Here is a 22,447-nt window from a genome sequence, read left to right as displayed (position 1 = left end):
TCTATTTTTAGTTTTTTAAAGGAACCTCCATATTATTTTTCATAGTGGCTGCACCAAACTACATTCCCACCAACAGTATAGGAGGGTTCCTTTTTCTCCACACCCTCTCCAGCATTTATTATTCGTAGATTTTTTAATAATGGCCATTTTGACCAGTGTGAGGTGATACCTCGTTGTAAACTACTTAGTTTTTTAAATATAATGCTTATATTTTCTCAGTACACAAATCAGGAAAATACTACCTACAAGCAATTCTACACCTTGACCTTGGTTGTTGAATCAGTTTGTGTCCAATCAGGAGGTGGAAACCACATGGTAGATTATGCAGAGGAAGTTTAATATAAAGAATTTTTAAACTCTAAGGAATAAGTGACCAAACAATATAAGGAAACTGTATGTTTCTCTTGGGCTGAGGGAGAATACCCAGGAAAGACAAAAGTGTAAGGAGAGTCCCTTCCCAAGGTTCGGGTTCAGACCTTGTTGGAGAAAATGTAGTTCAGCCCACAGGATAGCAGGGAAGCTTGCCTCTACCCAGGCTGCACTGGTGTGAAGTTGCTGGGCAGGTAGTGCCCTCTGGAGTGCAGGGGAGGCATGAGCAGTGAGTAGTTAAGGGTGTGGGTGTGTAGAGCAGGCAGAAGCTTGGATAGGCAGACGGGAATGATGTAGGCAGAAGGCCTTCAGAACGTTGGTTTCCATGTGGAGAGGCTCACAGGAAGGCTATCTTCAGGCCAGGCCAAGACTGCAAAGTTGCCAAGGAACCGCACATTCTGGGTGCATGGCTGGGTTAGAGCTCCACCAGATTTCATCACCCCTACTCCTCATGTGTGCAGGAAACGAGAGCCCCTTCCTCCTATAGTGTCTCTCTAGTGCCCTCTACTGAGCACGTTAGCATCTTTCATTATACTGGGAAATACAAATTCTTATGTATAAATGTTAATTATTTCATTTTAAATTATATCTCATTGATACTTAGAATGTGTTTTATTATTATTGTGGATGATTAATAATAAACAAAGTTCCAGAATGCCATATTGGTTTGTATAAATTTGCAAATGAAGTTCTTGAATAACATACAGACATGTTCCTTAGAAAAATAACCTTTAACAAAGGTATATTGTTTAAATTCAGGAAACATCTGCTGAGTCCCTGCTGAGCCCCTGTGTGAAGCACAGATGCTTTAAGATCTTATTTTTCTTAGATCAGGTTGACTAGTTAGCACTGTTTTTGTGTGAATTTCTGAACTTTTCATCCCCAGATCAATAGATAAATGCGACAGATGTCTTATACTGTTTCCCTTAGCTTTAGTCTGTCAGGAATATCTGTCCATTGGATTAGTGGCTGCTAATAACTTATTTTGGAGCTAAGCTGTGTGCTAGTGGAATGGCAGGAAACTGCACCAGAGTCTTCATGTTCTAGGTGTCCTCTTGTGCTACCTCCCACGGGGAGCTTCTTTGTTCTCAAATTTTTTCTAACTGAAGTTTTAGAAATCTGTTGTCCAGTCTGATAACTCAAACCTATCCACTATTGATTTTTGCAGAGGAAAGTAGGAGGCTGAGATGGTCTAATAAAATGCCAGTAAGGTCAAGGCTTGTTATAAAGATGTCAAAGGTAATGGCTGTCATTATCATCATCCATCTTCAGACAAAAAAAGAGTGGTACTCATACAGTTTTTCTCATCTTGCAGTGATCCGTAATCAGCCACTTTCCCACTTATTCCTCTTTCCCTCCATCAAGCTTTTTTCCCGGTGTTTTTCTGTACTGCAGAGTGCAGACGCTTAGTACGTACTGGTTGAGTCCAATGTGCTTTGTCAGCAGCCATCCTTTTCTTCCTGAACGTACTGTTTTCATGCTTCGTCTCACCCTCAGTGACCCGTTCTTGGGAGAAGACTCCCTCAGCTATCCCTTTTCTAATCAATTATTGTATTAAAAACCAGCTTTACAGAACAGCTCCCGGTGGATAAGTAGGACTTCCCAGATTAAGTAGAAAGAGGTAGACATATTTGCTCCATGAAAGCCTTATTTCGCCACCTCAAAGGACTAGAAGTCTGAGAGAGTTCTCATTCTCTATGACCTGTTTTAGCCAGACTTACCTGTTGGATGTTTCTGAACTCTCTGGCCCTAGAAGGGGCTCTTTCCCAACTGGAAATATCTGTCTGCAAGTTCAAGGAGTTCCACTGTGCCAGTTTATTCAGTAGAGAGGCTCTTATAGTATCCAGTCTCTCAAGGCAAGGGAAGGGTCTTGCTCTCTTTCCAGATTATTGGGGTGAGACTGGGTCTCAGTGGCAGAAGAACCCTCTGCTCCAGTGACGCTGTTCACCCCACTGCGCCTTAGACCTCCACGCTTCTTTTACCTCTGGATTTGACAGAGCCTGACACTTTACTTTCTTTTGTCCACATCCTAGCTCTTCTTCAGTTTACATTCCACATTTCTTTGGAGCCTCTTCTAAGCCCTTTCAGTCTCTCTCTTCTCCAGGCTCCTGCACCATATATAGTATATACCCCACAACTTAATACTTCTCTTTCCTCTTGTGCTGTTTTGGGTGTTTGTGTGGCCCAAACTGGATTGTAAGAGGCATGCATTTTGCACTTCTCTTTCCCTCTAGTTGTTCACTGGTAGTTACTTGTTAAAATACACAAGGTTTTTTGCATATATCTATCCCTCAAACCAGAAGACTTGGCTTCAGGTAGGACTAAACATGGTTTGAAAAAGTATAGAGTCTTCATCATGTCTCTTTTCAGATTGGCTGCTCCAACCTGGTAAGTGTGGCTAACAGCTTCTCATCTATTGCTGGTTCATGGCACTTCTGGAAATGTGATTTTTAAGACAAGCCTCCCTGTACCAGCTACCCATACTATAGGGCATCAACATTGTGGCCCGGAGCAGTGTGGTCTGTAGAAGGCTGTTGGTGAGGGCTCCTGTCCTTCACAGGCTGCCCAGTGGTCCTTCCTCCACCTCCTCTGTTCCCTCTCTCACTGATTTGACTGAAGTCCAGATCTGAGTGTGAAACTGGGAGAGGGTGGTAGCTTGATTGTTAAGTCTGATTCGTGCTTTAGACTAGCTTTATCTGTGCACATCCCGTGAGAGGAGCAGACAGAAATGGAGGTGAGGAGAAAGGCCAAACTGATATGTCACTCTCCCCTCAAAACTGAGCCGTGTCTTTCTACTACAGAAGATAAAGGCCCCAGTCCTTCCCATGGCCCCTGGGGCCCTGCAGGTCTGGCCTCACCACCCTGTCTCTGACCATTCTCCCTCTTGTTCATCATGCGGCAGCCACCGTGGCTCTTCCCCTTCTTTGCCTGGTTAACTCTTACTCAGTCCTGAGGTGACATGAACCACATACCATCATGGTTTCAGGGACATCTTTCCTAACAACCCCTCCCCCTTCCAACTCACACATCTCACGTGTAACTTCTTTTTTTTTTTTTTAATAAAAGTACATTTATTTAGAGAGATGTACACTCCATTGACAGAATGCAGGCTATCTCAGAAGGTTGTCTCAGAAGGCTAGTTTTCATATGTTAGCAAGTGGGAAGATTATTGCAACTACTTTGGGGAAGGAGCAGGGACCCCAGGAACTGGGCCACCACCCTCTCTGACCTTTCATGGTCATCCTTGGCACTGTCATGGCGCCTGTGGGTGTGTCATTCACTGCTGATACATTACACTGTGCATAATGAAGCTCAAGGTCCACTGGAGTTCGAATCTCCCGCCATCTTGGGCCTCCATTTCTCTTGGGAGTTGACTTTTCCACCATCTTGGTGCTTGTTGCTGTGTCATTCCTATAACGGTTGTTTCCTGTGCCCTTCCCTCCTATCTCATTCCCATAATCTTATTGGGGTGCAGACGGGCTGTGGTCTGTCTGCTGTAGCTGAGTAGGGATGTTGACACTGCCTATCAAGGAGTAAAAATGTGAATGCCTAATCTAGGGACCCCGGGACAGGACAGCTTCTTGTTTCTTGAGTCTGAGGGTGGTATGGGCTGAAATCTTCTCACACATAGCCATCATCTTGTTGTGAAACTGTTGTAACTGCTTCTGTACCGATCCTGTGACTCTTCTTAAAGATGAAGCACCTTTGCAACAGCATCAGAGTACAGCTGATAACTGCCTATAAATGACAAAAGACCCCTCTCTTGAAATTTGCATCTCAAAAGCATAGAAAGGCAAGTTCCTCCTAGGATGACTTTGTTTCCTTAAGGCCAGGAAGAGGTTATTTTTCCTAGATACTTATAAATCTCTTAAGGGGGATTTTGGGAGTGGTACAAGGATTGGTGGGTTTTGGATTATTTCTGGAGTCACACCTCTGTTACCGTAAAGACTAGGTTTGTAAAACAAGGACAGTTTATTTTCCCTCATTTAGTTTAGGGGAGATGCCTTCCCCCCAAAATTCCTATCAGGCTCTGAATTTCAGCTGTGGTCAGCTTAGTTAGACTGGTGGCCTCCCATTTTGGAACTCTATTTACAGACACTTCTGAGGATCCTCCCTGGGTTTGAGTTCTCTAATTATTGCCTTCAGTTCAGCTTTGATGTCAAGAGGCTTGCCTATAGGCTCAGGTGGTCTCGTTCCTAAAGGCAGCCTAACAGTAGTAGCTGTGCCAGGGACCTCAGTGCTCCGGACAGCGGGGTTCACTTGAGAAACAATATGGGGTGGAATGGAGATCTCTGGCTTGGTACTGAGGTGGGCTCTCAAGGCCAAGAGCCATCGTTTTTCTTGGTGGATGTCTTTTTTGTGAAGGTTTCCAAATTGGAGTATTGTCTGGAATTTAGTGAGCAAGTCCCTTCCCAACAAGGGGATGGGGCACTCAGGCATGAACAGAAACTGATGTGCAAAGGTAAAATTTTCTAGGAGGCAGCTAAGGGGAGGGGTGTGAATTGGTTGGTTTGGGGCTTTTTGTCGATCCCCATTATCGTACAGGATTAGGAGGACAAGGGTCTGGAGAAAAGAGTCAGCACAGAGTGGGCGGTCCCCATATCTAATAAGAAAACAACTTTCCTACCAGCCACATCAAAGGTTACCCGAGGCACCTCCAGAGAAATGACCAGGTGTGCTTTGGGAGCCGGGGAGGGTCAGCCAGCCAGGGACCTGTCAGTCTTCAGTTCTCTCGGCCGTCATTGGTTTGGGAGCCCCAAGCCCCCTTGGGGACTAGGGACAGTGCCTTCTTGTTTGCGTATCGGGCAGGGTCCCAGTGGACCTTTTCCATATAACAGGTGTTCGTCCTTTCAGTGGCCCTCCTGGCAGCACTTGAAGCAGATCCTTTCTTGGTGAGGCAGTGTCTCTGATCCAGGTGTCCTGGATCCTGTCCTTACTATGGGTCTTCGAAAGGGAGGGTAACCCTGAGGTGGTGTAGGGGTTAGGGCTACCGCTGAGCATTGTGCATTTCGCTGTTGTCCCTGAATCCTTCTTGCCTCTTCAACCATGTCTCTGTTGTTAAATACTCCAAACGCCAGATCCAGGAGCTGATTCATGGGGGTCTGGGGTCTCCAGCCTCCCAGATGGGGCATTAGGGTTAGATGGTCCAGAAGACTGTCCCTTAAGGAGTTCCTTAGACCTGGTCTTGAAATAGGGTCAGGAACATTTGGGCATACGGGACTTCCCCTGTTTACGTTCCCTTTGACAAAACAAGTCCAGCTGCAACATGGTATTGTAATTTAATGACCCATTTTTTGGTCAGATCTCTTGTTGCTGAGTCCAAACTCATTCTGCTTGCTGCACGACAGGTCAGTAAATTGGGAGACGAGGTGTTGGGGCAAGGAATAGCGACTTTATTGGAAAGTCAGCAGACTGAGAGGATGGCAGACTAATGTCTTGGAGAACCATCCTGCTCCAGTCAGAATAAAGGCTCCTTTTATACAAAAAAATAAGGGAGTGGGAGGGAAAATAAGGGAGGGGGTGTGGTTGATTGTTGTAATCTTCTTGCTGCAGGCATTCTTTGTTCTTGCAGTCATCCCCGTGGGCTATGTCATGGTGTCCCTGTAAACCTCCAACAAAACAAAGGTTATTCTCTACTACACTGTTGGTCCCCTAGCTTGTATTGGGGCTATGCAGTATTGCAAAGAAAAATTAATTACTTTTTCCTTAAACTATCCTATCTGAATTTCCCCCAGGTAGCTAATATGCATCCTAACAGAGAGTCCTTTGGGATGCCTGTAGTCACCCCCATTTTGGTTAGGATGTCCTGTGGTTTAGGCCAGGAGAGCAGCAAGAGCCAGAGGAAGAAAAGGTGTCCAGAGCCCCGGGCCTAAATTCTTTAGAGAGGAAGGGAGGAGATTTAGGCCTTGAGCCAACTAAATTGGATTACTTTTGTCTCTGAAAGAAAAAGAAACAAATAGAGCTGAAGGGTGGGGCTGGAGTGCCACAGGGCAAGGCAAAATCTCCCCCTCAGGATATGGTCCTCGTGATGGTGAGGAGGGGGTACCTCTTCACAGAAGTAAAAGAGGCAACATCCAACCTGCTGGCAAAGTGGGCAAGGAGGCGCAAGGATCAACAGATCGTCTATTAAGTCAGGACAGGGTGAAGAGGGAAGGTGTACACCTGCGCCACATCCCAGAATGAGACCCCCCGTGAAGGGAGTGTCCCCACATGTAATTTCTAATCATTGATTTTGATTTTTTTTCCTGTCACTCTCTATGGTTTATAATTATATGTTTTTGTGTGATTATTTGTTCAAATATATATCCTGTCCTAAAGTGTAAGCTTTGTGAGGGCTGGGATGTGTTCTGCTTGCTCTTTCAATCCCATGTCCCCAGCTCAGTCTGTGGCACATAATTGAGGTTCAGTAAATATTAGTTTGAAAAGTGGAGTGAAAGCAGATTGTAGGGCCAGGGGGATAGGTGAGGAAGGTAGGGTGTGGGAGAAGTGCGGTCAGGTTTACAGGCTGGGCTGAATCAGGAAGCAGGTGCATCCAGGGCATTCCCAAGACTCAGGAGTTGGGGATACAGGCTCGGAGGTGCTGGCCTAGAGGCAACCCTGGGAAGCCTCTTGAGGGGCTCAGACCTGCAGGCAGCTCCTGTCTTCTGCAAGTATCACCAGTAAGAGAATGTCTGCAGTGTGCCAGAGTTAGTGCTTTAAAATAGAGAGCACTAACCACTTTTCCCTGAGGAAAAGGGAAGCATGGGACAGTCGACAATTTGTTAAAGCTCAAATGGGCAGTGAGTAGCTGAGTCGGGATTCACATCCAGGTACAGTGGACTCCCCAGTCCTTGCCCTGCACCCCCAGGATCTGTCACCTTCCTAGAAGTGTCTCCTGTGTTCCTTCTTCTACCGAGCCAGCTGACTTTAGTTGGATCAGAATGTCATGCTTGAAAATCTGTGTTAGCCTCCTCTTAACCCTCATCTCGTCTCTTTCCAGCTCCTCTGCACATCTTTACCAGACTAAATTCTTTAATATCCCGTTCTGTTGTTATTACTTGCCTCCTCAGTAATTTGCAGTGCTTCACCATTGTTACTAAAACATGAACTCTTTGGCCTTGCATTCTGAGCCCCATCCAGCCTTTGTCTTCCTCACAAACTTTGTTCTCCTTTGCTCTGTTGGTCGACTCTTTGAACCCCAGTTGCCATCTGACACCTTCTGGCTCTGGAGCTGGTCTGGGGCACTTCTCCTTGCTGCTCAAGGGTACGTGTCCTTTAATAGCCAGGTACAACCCTTCAGTGAAGCCTGGAGCCCTGTTCCCCTGCCTAATGAATGCCCATGGATACTTACAGTTTTACTCAACTCCTGTTTTATTTTCACTTTATTTTTTATCTTCTCCCTGCATTTTGACTGGAAGCTCCTTGAAGCATGACTACATGTTGTATTTCTTTTAATTTCCCCATAGCATCTGGTTTAGTAATATAAACCTGGTAGATGGTCAGATTAGTAAATAAACCATGCTTTGGTACTCTATATCACTAGGGTTTTGCTTTATATTAATGTGTTCCACCACACTAAAGATTACATAATTTGAAAAATGAAGAAACTAGCATCTTGCATAAATTTCTGAAGGGGGTCTTCAGCGTACTGGGTAATACATGAACTTTATATTCTCCTAGATTGAGTTACAAAGATACTGGTATATTGACTGCCAATGGAGCAGGGTAGATAGTAAGGCCACAACAAATGTCGGTAATAAAAAATATTATATTCTTTTGCTTTTAGTTTGTGATATGCTACTCAACTTAGTAAATAATGCACATTGCAGAAATAGCTGAATAAGAATATTTAATATTACTTTTAATATAATGAATGCCCTTGGGACTAAAATGAGCATCATTGTGATTTGCTATATAAAATAAAAAAACTGAACTGTGGATGCAGTTTCCCTTAGGCCACTCAGTTTTTTTCAGTAGATTTACCTTTTTAATTATATTTTACTTAGGCTAATTATAAAATTACTCTGCATTCCCTGAGAGCAGTGTGCTTCATGTGCCAAGAGGACACGTTTAACAGCCATAAAACTATCTGTAAAAGCAAAAAGCTCATTTCCCCTCCGAAGGATCTTTTTTTAAGAATCAAAATGCACAACTGATCCTAAAAAAAAAGTTTAATAAAGTGTATACAATAGCTTAGTGCGGCATATAAATTGATTTCTACATTTTTTTTTCTTCCTTCCCTTTTGCTCTACAACCAAAAGAAACTCCTTCAAGGAAATGTATCAACTATGTATTTACACTATGCTACAAATTGGAATATTAGCTGAAATTAATGGCAGAGAATTACAGTGTAAACTAATAAGAGCATTATCTAAACCTTATTGATTAAATAATAAGTATCCTCATGAAGAAAGAACACAGGATGTCTTAAGGCCTGGGTCCTAGAAGTGAATCCCTGCCTTATTACATGAGCTTGAGAAGGTAATTGTCTTGTCTTGTCCCCCTTCCCTCATTCCCTCCCTTCCTTCCTTCCCAAAGAACCAGGATGAGAAAATAAGTCTTTTTTAGTGTCTCATTGAGGCATTGTGAAAAAGTATGTACTGCATATTATTGCTGTCCACTGATGGGGAAGAACAGTCAGATAAATTGTGAACCAAGACTTTGAAAGAATAGGTGAAGTTACTTATTTAGTGGTTTTGATTGGCTTTAGTTGAGAAATAGCTGAAAGTGTTGAACCAGGTTTCCTGAAAAGAACCATGATAGATAAAATTTATTCTTCACTTAGTGATCACAGTTGGTTTTTGTGATCTTAGTTTCATTATTGAAAAAGTGATTTCATCTCCCTTGAAAAATAATTTAATGGATTTATAAAGTTTATTTAAAATTTTTATATTATTTAAAAAATAGATGTTAAGTACTGTAATGAGGTTTAGGCTTCACTTTTGTATGGATGAATTTTGTGAGTGACTGAGTTATCAGAAAACTAAAATTCTACTTCACAGGAGTATTTTGAGAACAAACTTAAGTTCTTAAGGAAAGGAGTTAGGGCTCCTTGGAGAGATGGCTGATGCCTGGACTGGGGCAGGGGAAGTAATAAGCCAGTGAGGTCTTAATGGTGCCAGAAAGTAAGGAAGTCGTCACAAAAGGGTGGGACATGTTGAAATGACCTGGGGGCTAACTTAAAGGAGCTCCCAAGAGCTGAGTCTGGGACAGTTTGAGCAACAAAATAAATAATGGTAGTAATGGATTATAATCTATAGAATAAAATAAATATCTGTGAGACCATGCTTCTGTAAATAAATAATTGAATAAATAAATAAATGGGGAGAAGGACCAGCTCCTGCTTATGTAGAATTCTAATTCATAAATACAGAAGAAATGATGGAAATAGAAAAATCACTGGCAAATTCCACAGTAATGGTTATTGCAGACCAGATCTACCTGTGCATGCTAAAATGGAGGTAGGATATTTGCAGAGTTTCAAAGTAAGATACTTATTAATTACAAAGAGAAAAATACCAGCTTTACAGTGAGGAAACCTGGATAGATATACCACATTTAAACGAGTGTTTAGCCATGAGACAGTCAGTAACACGTACTTCCTGATATAATGCAACATAAGGAAAGGGTGCCATGTCACCTCTGTGGTGATGTCTTCCTATTGTTTTAAATTATATTTTTTATTCTGAAAAAATTAGATTCATGTGCAGTTTTAAGGAAAATACAGAGAGAGCCTGTGTATCCTTTACCTACTTTCCCCCGATGACAACTGTTGTTGTAAAACAATAGAACAGTATGATAACCAAGATATTGACAGTAATACAGTCAAGGGATAGAGCATTCCTGTCACTACAAACATCCCTCCTGTTGCACTTATATAGCCAACACCTCCATTTTTTAAAAATAGGGTTTTTTTTCCCCCTATTTTTGAGCTGTAAGAATTCTTTATATATTCTGGATCATATAGATTTTTGTCTCTAGTATGTTAATAGAGTGAATTATACTGGTGATTTTTTAATTGTAGTAAAACACACATAACATAAAACTTACCATCATAACCATTTTTTCTTTTCTTTCTTTTTTTTTTTTTATATTCCACATACGAGCGATCTCATATGGTATTTTTCTTTCTCTTTCTGGCTTACTTCACTTAGAATGACATTCTCCAGGGACATTCATGCTGCTGCAGGTGGTGTTATGTTGTCTTTTTTATGGCTAAATAGTATTCCATTGTATAAATATACTACGTCTTCTTTATCCAGTCATCTGTTGATGGACATTTAGGCTGTTTCCATGTCTTGGCTATTGTAAATAGTGCATCTATGAACATTTGGGTGCAGGTGTCTTTTTGAAGTAGGGTTCCTTCTGGATATATGCCCAGGAGCAGGATGACTAGGTCATATGGTAAGTCTATTACTAGTCTTTTGAGGAATCTCCATACTGTTTTCCACAGTGGCTGCACCAAACTGCATTTCCACTAGCAGTGTAGGAGTGTTCTTCTTCCTCCACAGTCTCTCCAGCATTTGTCATTTGTGGGCTTTTGAATGATGGCCATTCTGACTGGTGTGAAGTGATACCTCATTGTAGTTTTGATTTGCATTTCTCTGATAATTAGTGATATTGAGCATTTTTTCATGTGCCTATTGATCATTCATACTTCTTCCTTGGAGAATTGCTTGTTTAGGTCTTCTGCCCATTTTTGGATTGGGTTGTTCTTTTTTTTTCTTATTAAGTCATATGAGCTGCTTATCTATTCTGGAGATCGAGCCTTAGTTGGTTTCATCTTTTGCAAAAATTTTCTCCCATTCTGTAGGTTGTCTTTTTGTTTTGTTTATGGTTTCCTTTGCTGTGCAAAAGCTTTTAAGTCTAATTAGGCCCCATTTGTTTATTCTTGCTTTTATTCCTATTGCTTGTGTAGACTGCCCTAGGAGAACATTTCTGAGATGTATGTCAGATAATGTTTTGCCTGTATTTTCTTTTAGGAGGTTTATTGTATCTTGTCTTATGTTTAAGTCTTTGATCCATTTTGAGTTTATTTTTGTGTATGGTATAAGGGAATGTTCTAGCTTCATTGACTTACAAGCTGCTGTCCAGTTTTCCCAACACCATTTGTCTATATTCGATTGTATATTCTTGCCTCCTTTGTCGAAGATTAATTGACCAAAAGTTTGTGGGTTCATTTCTGGGCTGTTCCGTTCCATTGTCCATATGTCTGTTTTTGTACCAATACCATGATTGTTTGATTACTATAGCTCTGTAGTATTGTCTGAAGTTTGGGAGAGTTATTCCTCCAGCTTCTTTCTTTTTCTTCAGTAATGCTTTTGCAATTCTAGGTCTTTTGTGATTCCACATAAATTTTATTATGATTTGTTCTAGTTCTGTGAAATGTGTCCTGGGTAATTTGATAGACATTGCATTAAATCTGTAGATTGCCTTGGGCAGTCCATCATAACCATTTTTAAGTATATGGCGTATACTACATTCATACATTCATAGTGTGGGACACCGTCACCACCATCCATCTCCAGAACTCTTTTCTTGCTGGAACACTGAAACTCTATATCCATTAAACCACAACGCCCCATTCCTTTTTACCCCTCGGCTCCTGGAAAACACCATTCCACTTTCTGTCTCTATGAATTTGACTATACTAGGTGACTCATGTAAGTGGGAACATACAGTATTTGTCTTTTGTGACTGGCTTATTTCCCGTAACACAGTGTCCTCAAGGTTCATCCATATTGTAGCATGGTTTTCCTTCCTCTTTAAGGCTAATAATATTCCATTGTATGTATGTACCACATCTTGTTTATCCATTTATCCATCAGTAGACACTTGGGTTGCTTCTACCTTTTTTGGCTATTGCAAGTAATGCTGCTATGAACATGGTACAGATATCTCTTCTAGACTCTGCTGTCAGTTCTTTTGGGCATATGCCCAGGGGTGGAATGCTGGCTCATTGCAGCATCTAAATGTTTCTCTTACTCTGCCTCTACTTTGCTCTTCTCCAAGCCCTGACTCTCTCTGAGTAGCTTTCCTTTCAAGGATTTCAATTTTAAAAGTTCTTATCCATTTATTTCTTTAAATAACATAGTAAACCCTTAATTAAGGGATTATTTAGAGAATACAGTGGGTATTGAATTTCCTGGCTGCGTGGCCAGAAACCTCTTTGTTTCAATCCCTGCTGTTGCAGAAGTGTGTTCATTCGTTTTGTGTCTTAGTTGGGACAGAAGGATGGACATAACTGAATCTCTGGTAATTCAGGATCTTGTAGTGCTGCCTCAGGGCTCTCAGTGCACATGGATCATAGCAGGGTGGGCCCCAGGGTAGAAGCTGTTGGGGATTGGGGCAAAGTACTGACCCCTCTGGGCTCTTTACAAAACTACATCCTTGGTAGGAGTTTGCTTTATTTTGTACATGTTTATAAGCATATCAGACAATATACTAGGGTATAATTGATATTTAAAAGATGTTTACTGAACCGTGTTTCTCACCTGGCTGCATTTACTGTTTTTCTCTTCTCTGCCTTCCTCTTTGCATCTGTATCCCCAAATCAGCAGATAACAGGCTGTTACCCTAGCTCATGTGAGGAAGCACCTTTAATAGATGTAACTTGTAGAGGAAAATGTAATCAGGAATGCAGTGTACACCTCTCTCTCCCAGCTGCATTTCTCTTTTACCACACTTCAAGAAAGAAAAACAGAGCTTTGGGGCAGAGAGGATTAGACAAAGAGGTAGAAGAAGCGAGAAGAGAAAAAGTAAATTATGAAGAAGCACAAAGGAGGGGAAGGATTGCAGACAGCAGGGTGTTGGTGACAGTGGGAGAGGGGTCAGAGAAGGCCCAGAGTCCAGCTTCAGGATTCCTTCTACCTGTGGACCAGAGGAAGCCTCCTTCTTCTGGGTCTCAGGAACCTCCTGTGCTGTGACAAGTGGGTGACTAAAGCACAGGTTACTTGAGCTAGAATGAACTTAATCAGCGTCTGTAACAAGTGTGTCTGAGTGCCTGCCATTCACAGCCTCCTGAACTCAGTAACCACCAGGCCACCAGCCAAGAAGAGGGAAGATCACACCTCCATTCCAGATGTCCTGTTCACTACTCCTGGACAGAAGGGAGCAATCTCCTAAATTCTCCAAGTCCCTTCTCTGTCCTCTGCCCAGACTCATCTTTCTCTAATCCTGGGCTGGTCTGCCTTCTTGGCTCCTTAGCTCACAGTGCCCGAGATACTTGGAGGTGAAGTCCTGCCATACCAAACTGTTAGATCTCACCTCATTTGAATTTTGCCTGACAAGGAGTAATGCCCTCTTTCACACATAACAGAAATGAAGATACCCGTTATATTTTAACCAATTTCCTAGGCAGGCATGTCGGGTTTTTCTCACTTCTGTTTTTGTTAGATCAGGGTTTGCATGGAACATGTCCAGGCTTGGAAGTGGACCTTGGAACTCAAAGGCCTGTCAATTTTAAATGTACCTTTTTCATGTTGTACTCCAGAGAGAAGCTGAATGTATTTTTAGAGTAATTTAGTTACAAAGAAATCATGGCATTGAAGCCTACTTAGGAGTCAAGAAACAGACTTGTAAGAACACAGGCAGGCTTGGTTGGTCTTAATAGATTACTGATGTTGCACTGTGTTTGTTCACTGCTCACATTTCTTATCTAAAATTACTATTTGTCCATGAACATATTTAAAAATATAAGGTAGTTTTCCTTACAAATGTGATCCCTACTCTAGAATTTTCAATCTGACCAAGAAATAAAACAAATGAGAGCAGATAAACACAAGAGTGATTTGCTTGCACAGAGATGTTCACTAGGAGGTCATAAATCATCAGTTCTCAGAGTATGTGATGTTGTCTGGGGACACCTTTGATTGTCACACCTGGGTAGGAAGTGCTACCGACATCTAGTGGGTAGAGGCCAAGGATCTGGCTTGACACCCTACAGTGCGTAGGACAGCCCCACAGCAAAAGATTGTCTTGTCTGAGAAGGCAGGAGCAGCGAGGTTAAAGACAGTGTCGTAAATATGTGTGGAAGATACTGTGTGGACTGACTGATAAATGAAGTACATTAGGAAAAACCCAAGGTGGTGCCCATGATTGTGGCTTCTATCTCTTGGCCTTTTAGGGTTTTTTTTTTCTTCCAGATTTCTATTTTGAAATCATTTTAGGCCTACAGACTGGATAATTGTCATCTCCATCTCTGTTTCCTTAACACTTGGTACGTGGGAGGCTTTGCTAACTGTTGAATGAAGTAAAAGAGAACAAGGAAGGGGACCCAGTAGAAACAGACCTGGTTAGGTTTCACTTCCATGTCAACTCTGTGAAACACTTGAGCGCTCAGAGTGTTTCTCAGATTTGGAGATAAGCTTCTTGGTTTCCTAGAACCATCCGGCAGCACCACCCATTCCCATCTGCCCACGGCTAAGGTTGTACCTGTGGAATTGGTGTCCAGGAGACTGTCTCCTACTTAGGCACTTATGACTTTGGGTCTTGAAAGAGATCATTTCACACCCTGCACCTTACCCCGGCCACTGAGATTGACCAGGACAGTCCTACAAGGCTATTACCTATTAAATATGTGTATATGGGTATTCTGATTAAACATAGAAACCTAGAAAGTGAAAGTTTTCCATAATCCTGATAATAAGTTGGTATATATTCCTCCAGTTTTTAAATGTTTGTATTAACATATTACTAAAGATAAAATGGAATTATAATTTTATAGTGTATTATATTGTTTTATAGTGTGTTTTTACCGAACTATACTGTGGACATTCTCTATTGTCATATGATAAGTAAGTCATTTCAAGTTGTCTGTAAGATAAGGATGATAGTATCCACCCACCTACTCCAGAGGCATTAGAAAGACTCAGATATAAGATTTGTAAAGTGTGTTGAGTTTCTTAGTCGAAAACACCATGATGTTATATACCATGCTCTATTTTTAATTGATTGTAATGGTATTGAATGATTCTGTTACTGGTCTCTTTTGAGATGTTATTGAAATATGTTTTAAGACCTTCTGAGTCCTTAGAGAGAGACCACTTGCTACCTCAATGTGGTTTGTCAAATACTGTTAGATGTCAGCTGCTTTTTTGTGTTCCCCACAGGCAAGTATGTGTATCAGCCGATGACCCCTGTGGAACAGCTTCCAAGCACTGAGATTCCCGCAAAGCCCCGGGAACCCACAAACACCATTCAGATCTCAGTCTCCCTCACTGAACACTTTTTGAAATTTGCATCTGTCTTCCAGCCTCCTCTCCCGCCTGATTCACCAAGGTACTGTATGATCTCAGACCTCTTTATTGACAACTATCAGGTTAAATGTATCAATGGGAAGATGTGCTATGTGCAGAAGCAGCCGGCGCCACATTCCCACAAAATGAGCCCCGAGGAGGTCTCTGCACACGATGCCTTAATTTCAAAAGAGAACAATACACCAAAAATAGATCACTGCTCTTCTCCCTCAAGTTCTGAGGACTCTGGGATCAATGCAGTTGGGGCTCACTATGTGGAATCGTGTGATGAGGACACGGAAGAGGGAGCAGAACTGAGTTCAGAGGAAGATTACAGTCCAGAGAGCAGCTGGGAACCGGACGAGTGCACCCTTCTCTCCCCCTCGCAGTCTGATCTGGAAGTGATTGAAACAATAGAAACCACTGTGTGAGGGTCCAGGTGGGCAGCCAGGTCCTCTGATCCATGCTGAGCTTTTGTACTTTTGTCTGGTGGATCCTTTTCCCAGTGCAGTTGGTGTTTTCTGCCTGTCTCATAGCAGTTCAGTGGTCTGCTGATTTAGCTTCACTTTTAAATTAGTCTTATTATAACCAAGACCTTTTTTCTTATAAATGGTTTTCTTTGTATCTTGACTTACTTTGTATGTAGCATCTGGTGTCATGAATTGTGACCCAGCCTTAATCTCACTGGGAACTTTGAAAGCAGCAAAGCAATGATCAGAGTCTCGTGGGTCAGGTTGAGCAGCTGCCCAGAGTGAAGGACATGCCGTGTTCTAGATAGCCAGGTCTTGGCAGAACAACTTTGGCATTCCTTTTGGCAAACTGACAGGCATTCCTGCCCTGCTAGTCCTGTATGGGGATCAGCTCATATGACCCCTCGAGGTGTGCACCTGGAGATGCCATTCTGTCCCTTTCCCTGTCTCCCCACCACCGGCCCTGAGGCTGGGCCACATTGCCCAGGCTTCTTTCTAGGAAGCTGCTGAGGCCAGCTCAGCCCCTTGTTTCCGCCAGTGTCTGCACAGCCCTCCATGATCTGGGGCTGAGCTAGACCTCACTTCAGAAGAGATGACGTCTTCAATTTCACACTCAATCCAGCTTTAGCTGGGTGCCTACACTCCTCAGGGTACTGTGGGGATACAGACTGAGTAAGACCTGGCTCCCAGCATGAAGGGGCCACAGTCCAGTAAGAGAGGTAACACATACTCTGGGAACCCAGAGGAGGAGCGGATGTACTCAGCTTGGGCTAGCTGAGGGAGGTGGTGTAGCATTTGAGCTGGCCTTTCAGGTGGCTTCCTCAACAGTTCCCTGCTTTTTAAAATTGTTCTTCAAGTCTGGAGAAAACTTTTAGGAAGTTATATAGGTTTTATATTTAGGAGGCAGCCACATCCAATGTCTTAAGAAAAAAAAATCGGTAATAGTTTTAGTTAGCATGGAAATGCTAAAGACAAGTCCTTTAGGGATTAGGAATGAATCTAATAGGTTTGATTAATTCTGCTTCATTTGGTTGTATGAAGCATTAGAATGGCTTAGGTGAGAAATGGATTAGAATTCAGTATGATGCATGGATTTTTATGCAGATGCAAAAGCAGTTGAAATAGTTTGCTGCTAAGTCAGGAGAAAATATTTTGTGTAATACTCATTCACTTTACTGCAGTAATATTCACGGTCCGTTGTATATGTTCTCCTTTCCGACACACATAAAATAGTGAATGATTCTTTCTTATTTAGCTTTCTTCAGAATCCTGCCCCTAATCTCCGTTTATAATAGATGTTCCTGTGAGTCGGTTATCTGCTGTTTCTCCAAGTGGACTGTCCTTGAGGCATAGTTAAAAAAGTTGGCCAGATGAAAGCAGAACTGTCTAAGTAGGAGGGAAGGAGGTAGGTGCCTCTCCGAGTGCGCTCTCCTGGCAGCGCCTTGTGTTCCGTCTGCATCGGGCACATGCTTTCTACGGCGTGTTCATTTGTATTTTAAGAAATAAGAAGAGGCCTGTTGTGTCCTTCCCTGAAGGAGGCCTGTTGGCATCCTTCACAAGTCAGTCACTCTGGGCAGAACATGCTTTCCTGGTTGTATGTGTAGTTCAAGTGATTGGCTAGAACATTCTGTTAGGTTTAGGTGCCCCAAACATCCATAGGCTTTAGAAAGCAGAGTGTGCATATTCCTTTAAAAACAGTGTTGCCAGATGAGAATGCAGCCAGTGTAAAGTTCCTGCTTCCTGAAATGTAAAGACTCAACATGTCCAACCAGAAGGTGGTGAGTGGAGCTCCAGGGACAGCGGGGTCCAGGAGGGGGTGACAGAGGCTTATGTTGGGAGAGGAGTTTAGGGACAGATGCTGCAGAGCCCTGCCCGAGACTCTCGGCACCCCCGCCGGGACTGAGCGGCCAGCTGCAGGCGGCCTGTGAACCACAGCAAGGCCGGAGTCCTGTCTCCACCCAGCTCGGGTGAGCTCGTGGCATCCCCTGGGTGGGAGCATGGGGGTGGGGGGGTCTTCTTTCTCGACACTGTTCCTTTCAGTTCTCTCCTCTGCCCATTGATCTTATTGGGGTCACACACCGGGTCTCCACAGCCACGGGAATCCCCGGGCACAGGGCCACGTTTCCTGGGCTGGTATGTCAGGGTCAGGCCCTTTATCGGTAATATCTATGACTTTTGCCTAGGTTCCTGTTTTTTAAACTCCTGAACTGCCATTCAGAGTAGCCACGATTTTAATGGAATTTTTGGATTTAACAATGGTTGATAATCACTTTAAATATTTGCACAATCTCTTTATAATTAAAAACTCACTGAGCTTCACTTACTATCAGTTTTATAGAATTGGAGATGTTCCATTGGATTCTAAATATCAGATGCTCCTGGATCTCAAAATAGCCTTTTCTAAATAAGCACAAGCAAGAATCTTTTTTGTCCTAGCACTGTCAATATTAATAATTCTCTGAAAATCATATATGATTGAACCAGAGTTGTTTCTTTATGCTTGCATTCCAAAAGCAACTGATAAGGATATAAAAATATGTAGTTTCAACTCAAATTCTAGACCTATTCTGTTCTATATTATATGGAAGAATTTCTCTGTAATCCTGATATTATATTGCTCATTTGTATAAGCATATTTATAGGCACTTTAGAGAATGTTTAGACTGCAGTGTGTGTTATAGACACCGAACACGGTCATGTTAAATAGGCTTTTGATTAATACTTACACATTGAGAGATAGGAAAGCTGTATAATTTGGACCTTGTAGCTACACGCTGACTTGGGCAAAGAGTTGGGCTGTGTGGATAGAAAAACTGCTTTCTCAGGCTTTTGTTGAAAACTGGCATCATTCCCACTTTTTGAAAGTTGGTGTAAAAGCTGTTAGGTGGAAGATACAAAATAAGTGCTGTGTGAAATTTAGCTTTCTTATCTAGCGAAGATTTCTTTTAGAATTTTCAAGTTTCATATATATTCATGGCTTATCTGAGAAATGACAAAGCAATTAAAATGCTTTTGTGGTTGTTAACTATTTGGTACATTAACAATTAAAGCTTTATAATCAAATCCAGGTATTTTCAAGATCTGAAATGCAAATTTGAGGAAAACCCTGGAGAAAAATTCTCTTTCCTGGAAGAGGAAGACATGTAATTCAAGATAATACAGGCAAGAGGAAACAAAAAATAAAATCCCCCAAACAGAATAAAACCATGATTTTTTTTCCTGAAGTACTTTTTGCATGTGATCTAGGATTTAATTTTATCTTGGGAGTGGTGGATCATTTCTTAACCTCTCCTTCCTGGCCTAACAGAAACATCATAGTTCTTTTGGGACTGATCTAAACTCCTTTTACGTAAAATTCTCTCCTTGGGGGAATAGGATGCAACCAGATAATTTAGAAAGCTGTCAAAATACCCAGATATGTTTGCTGGTATAAATAACTTCTAGGCAAGGGAGAAAAAGCACAAGTTAAAACAGTACTTAGTCAGCTCTTGATTAGTCCATCTGTGTAAAATTTTATTGACATGTTTTGGCTTTTTAAATGAGGAAAACAAAGTTTTCTTGGGTTTTTCTTCACTACTCCCCTGTCCAGAGTAAGTGTGAGAGTTAAGGAAGCCAGCTGAATTTGGGGCTTTTCTGCAGTGTGTCTGTATCTCTTCCCGGTTAGGAGGGCTGTGGGAGTTCCACTCACTGTATCTGCGCTGTACATCCCGGGATGTCAGTACTTCTCACTTCCAAACCTAAGTGCTGGGGCGTGTCTCAGAATTAATGTTGGAATTATTTACCTTCAAAAAATTTCATGTCACTGCTCCCTTTCATTATTATTGATAACTGAGAGTTGACTGTATGGGGGAAGGGCCGCGTTTCTGTTAGTGCTTTGAGTTCTTTTTCTTGTTAAGAATGAAGCAGTGCTCTCTCAGTGGTCTGAACAAGCTCGAAGGCAAATCACCACTAGAGGTTTTAATACTGAGCTTCCATATCACTGTGCTCATATGTATTTTTAAGGCTGTTCCTACCTTGTAACATTCACTTACTGGTCTATTTTAAAAACCTATGTTTTAAAGTTTTAAGCACAATGTTGATCCTTCTGTAATTTCCTAAAATTACATTGTTTTCCTACAAACAGCTCAACTTTCTTCTCTGTATAATACTTTAGAACACACTGCCTTGTAAAATAAATGTGATTTTTTTCTTTTGTACCAGGACAAGTCTGATATTTTGGAGTTTGGAGTATCCTCCCTCCCCACCCCTCTTCGGAGAGGTTCTGTCTGATTTAAATAACAACACTGTGAGCTAAACAAAACAAAAACAAAAACCCCATTTGCAAAATGTGAAACATATCTAGTGCTACTTTGTGCAAGGAAGTAAGCTGTTCACATCATTATTCCACTTGAACTTTACAAAAACAGTGCAGATTATTATTGGTATCCATAATACACACTCGTAGCCACCACTCAGGATTAACTCCTAGAGCCCTTTATAGTAAGAACTTTTCTGATAGCTGCATTAGGTTTATGCACATAAGACTTACATTCCCCACAAACACTGTTTATTTCCACGAAGCTACAAGCTGTGTATTCAGTTCATACCATTTTGTATAAGACAGTTCTCAGGGCAGGTCAGGATCCAGGGGGACCCCTGCCCTGCAGAGACAGGGGTGCGGCCGCTTGGTCAGCAAGGCTCAGGGGCCAGGCCTCAGCTTGGCGGATCCAGGAGCTTGATTTTTTTTATTGACACCGAGGAAAGAACAGCTTCTGGGGTTGGCTTTTATTAAATGACCTCACTGCTGAGTGCTGAGTAAATTCACTTATTGTTAATAGAAATAACATCACTGTTAATATTAAGAATGACCGCTCAGCAGCCACCTTCCCACCTTCTATGAGCAGCCCTGCCTGCAGCCCCATTTCGCGAGTCAGGAAGAGGCCTCACGAGGTAGACATTTTTGAAGGAAAGCCACTATTTTTGGTTAAAGGGCGTTCTTAACACAGTATTTAGGAAAAAAAAAAAAAAAAAGAAAGAAACATTTTCCCCAAAGTGGCCCAACTTGCAGTTAAGTGGGAGGCGGGTTTGAACGCAGTCACCTTGGCCGTGGAGCTCACCCTCTTGGCCCTTTGCCTGCGTTGCCTCTTCCTGTAGCCCCTTCTTACTCTCAGGGTCCCTGGAGGCTGAGCCAGGGGAGAATATAGGGTGCTTCCTTCCTGTCTGCAACCCAGCTGACGCCTTCCTCATCCAGACATCGTCTGGCTTCCTCCCTCCCTCCCCCAGTTCTGTGCTCCACATGGACCTCCCCCAGCACACACACGTGTACACACAAGTGTGCACACACACACCCCGTCTTTCTGCAACTATCTCAGTGCTTTGACTAGGCCATTGCTTTTTCCATGTTTAATCGTGATTCTAGGCTAGCTCTTTCTGCCTTCACAAGAGATAACTTGTCTTTTAAAGTCACTTCTGCAGACAGCTAATCTCTTCAACTCTGTGTGCATTACACTTACTTAACTCTACAAAATTGTATTGCCAAGTTTTAGAAAGCATCTCATTGTCGCATCTTACAGATGCTGACTACACACACTTTTATTCTGCAATAAACTTTAATTTAGCATCTCTTCCTCATTACAGTTCAATCACTGGGAACTGGTAATGCTTTTAACCCTTGGTGTCCCACCCCCAGTACTCTGCTGAATGAAGGAGTAAGACAGGACCTCGGGACTCAGGCTCCCCGAGGTGGGGTTCAAGGAGGGGCAATTAGAAGTCAGATGGAATTCTTCAGGAACCAGGCAGATGAGGGAATTTGATGGAAATACAAGTGAAAAACAAGGTAAAGTAAATTTGTCAAATATTAATGGTGTTTTTCTATTTGCTTTTTCAAATTTTCCTGGTTTCCTAAAATGAATTGATGTTACTTTTATCATCAGAAACACACCCAGTAAGCTGTTTTGAAGATCGTGAGTCCTAGGACAGTGAGCACGGTGGAGCCTGACTCTGCAGGTTTGTGGGAGGAAGTGGGGAGCCGGTGAGTCTGGGCAGCAATGCACTCCCACCCCCCACCCCCGCCTGCGGTGGCAGGGACTGAAGGCTGGACTGAGGACTGTGTGTCCTGGATCCACCCGGCCTCCCCAGGCAGTGACCTCATTCCAGGCCTTCATCCATCGCTGGAAGGTTCTTGGGCCAGTGGGTTGGAGAAGAGGAGGGGATTTGTTTCTTACTGTCCTCAGTCCCCAGCCCGAAACTGTATGAATTTAGGGATAGGAGATCAGAAAGCTTGGGCTCTAGTGGGACATCTTCGTCCTCTGTGACACCTATCCTGTCACCTAGTGTAAAATCCCAGTTGGCTTATCCCGAGAAGGAGGTCTGGAGCGCCACTGCAAGGTAACGACAGGAAACACCCCATCGTGG

The 22,447-nt window shown here is 42.5% G+C and overlaps 1 protein-coding gene across 3 annotated transcripts in view; it reads left to right on the top strand.

Moving 5' to 3' along the window:
• C1H3orf70 (chromosome 1 C3orf70 homolog) overlaps positions 1 to 20,259 on the top strand; it is a 62,792-nt gene extending 42,533 nt beyond the window's left edge. The window contains exons 2-3 of one of the 3 annotated variants that reach the window (XR_012073242.1): positions 15,459 to 17,832; positions 19,123 to 20,259. Coding sequence is in view for 2 of the 3 variants with exons in the window: in XM_015236640.2 (XP_015092126.1) it covers positions 15,459 to 16,015 (557 nt within the window). In the remaining variant the exon portion in view is untranslated. Of the gene's footprint in view, positions 1 to 15,458 lie in introns of all 3 variants that reach the window. The other 2 variants (XM_015236640.2, XM_015236639.3) reach the window with 2 other exon arrangements.
• Positions 20,260 to 22,447: the final 2,188 nt, after the last annotated feature.

The sequence above is a fragment of the Vicugna pacos genome, chromosome 1, assembly GCF_048564905.1.
Source record: "Vicugna pacos chromosome 1, VicPac4, whole genome shotgun sequence".
In the NCBI taxonomy this organism is placed as follows: Eukaryota; Metazoa; Chordata; class Mammalia; order Artiodactyla; family Camelidae; genus Vicugna; species Vicugna pacos.
The sequence above is the reverse complement of the archived record's forward strand: the minus strand, read 5'-3'. Positions and strand labels throughout refer to the sequence as shown.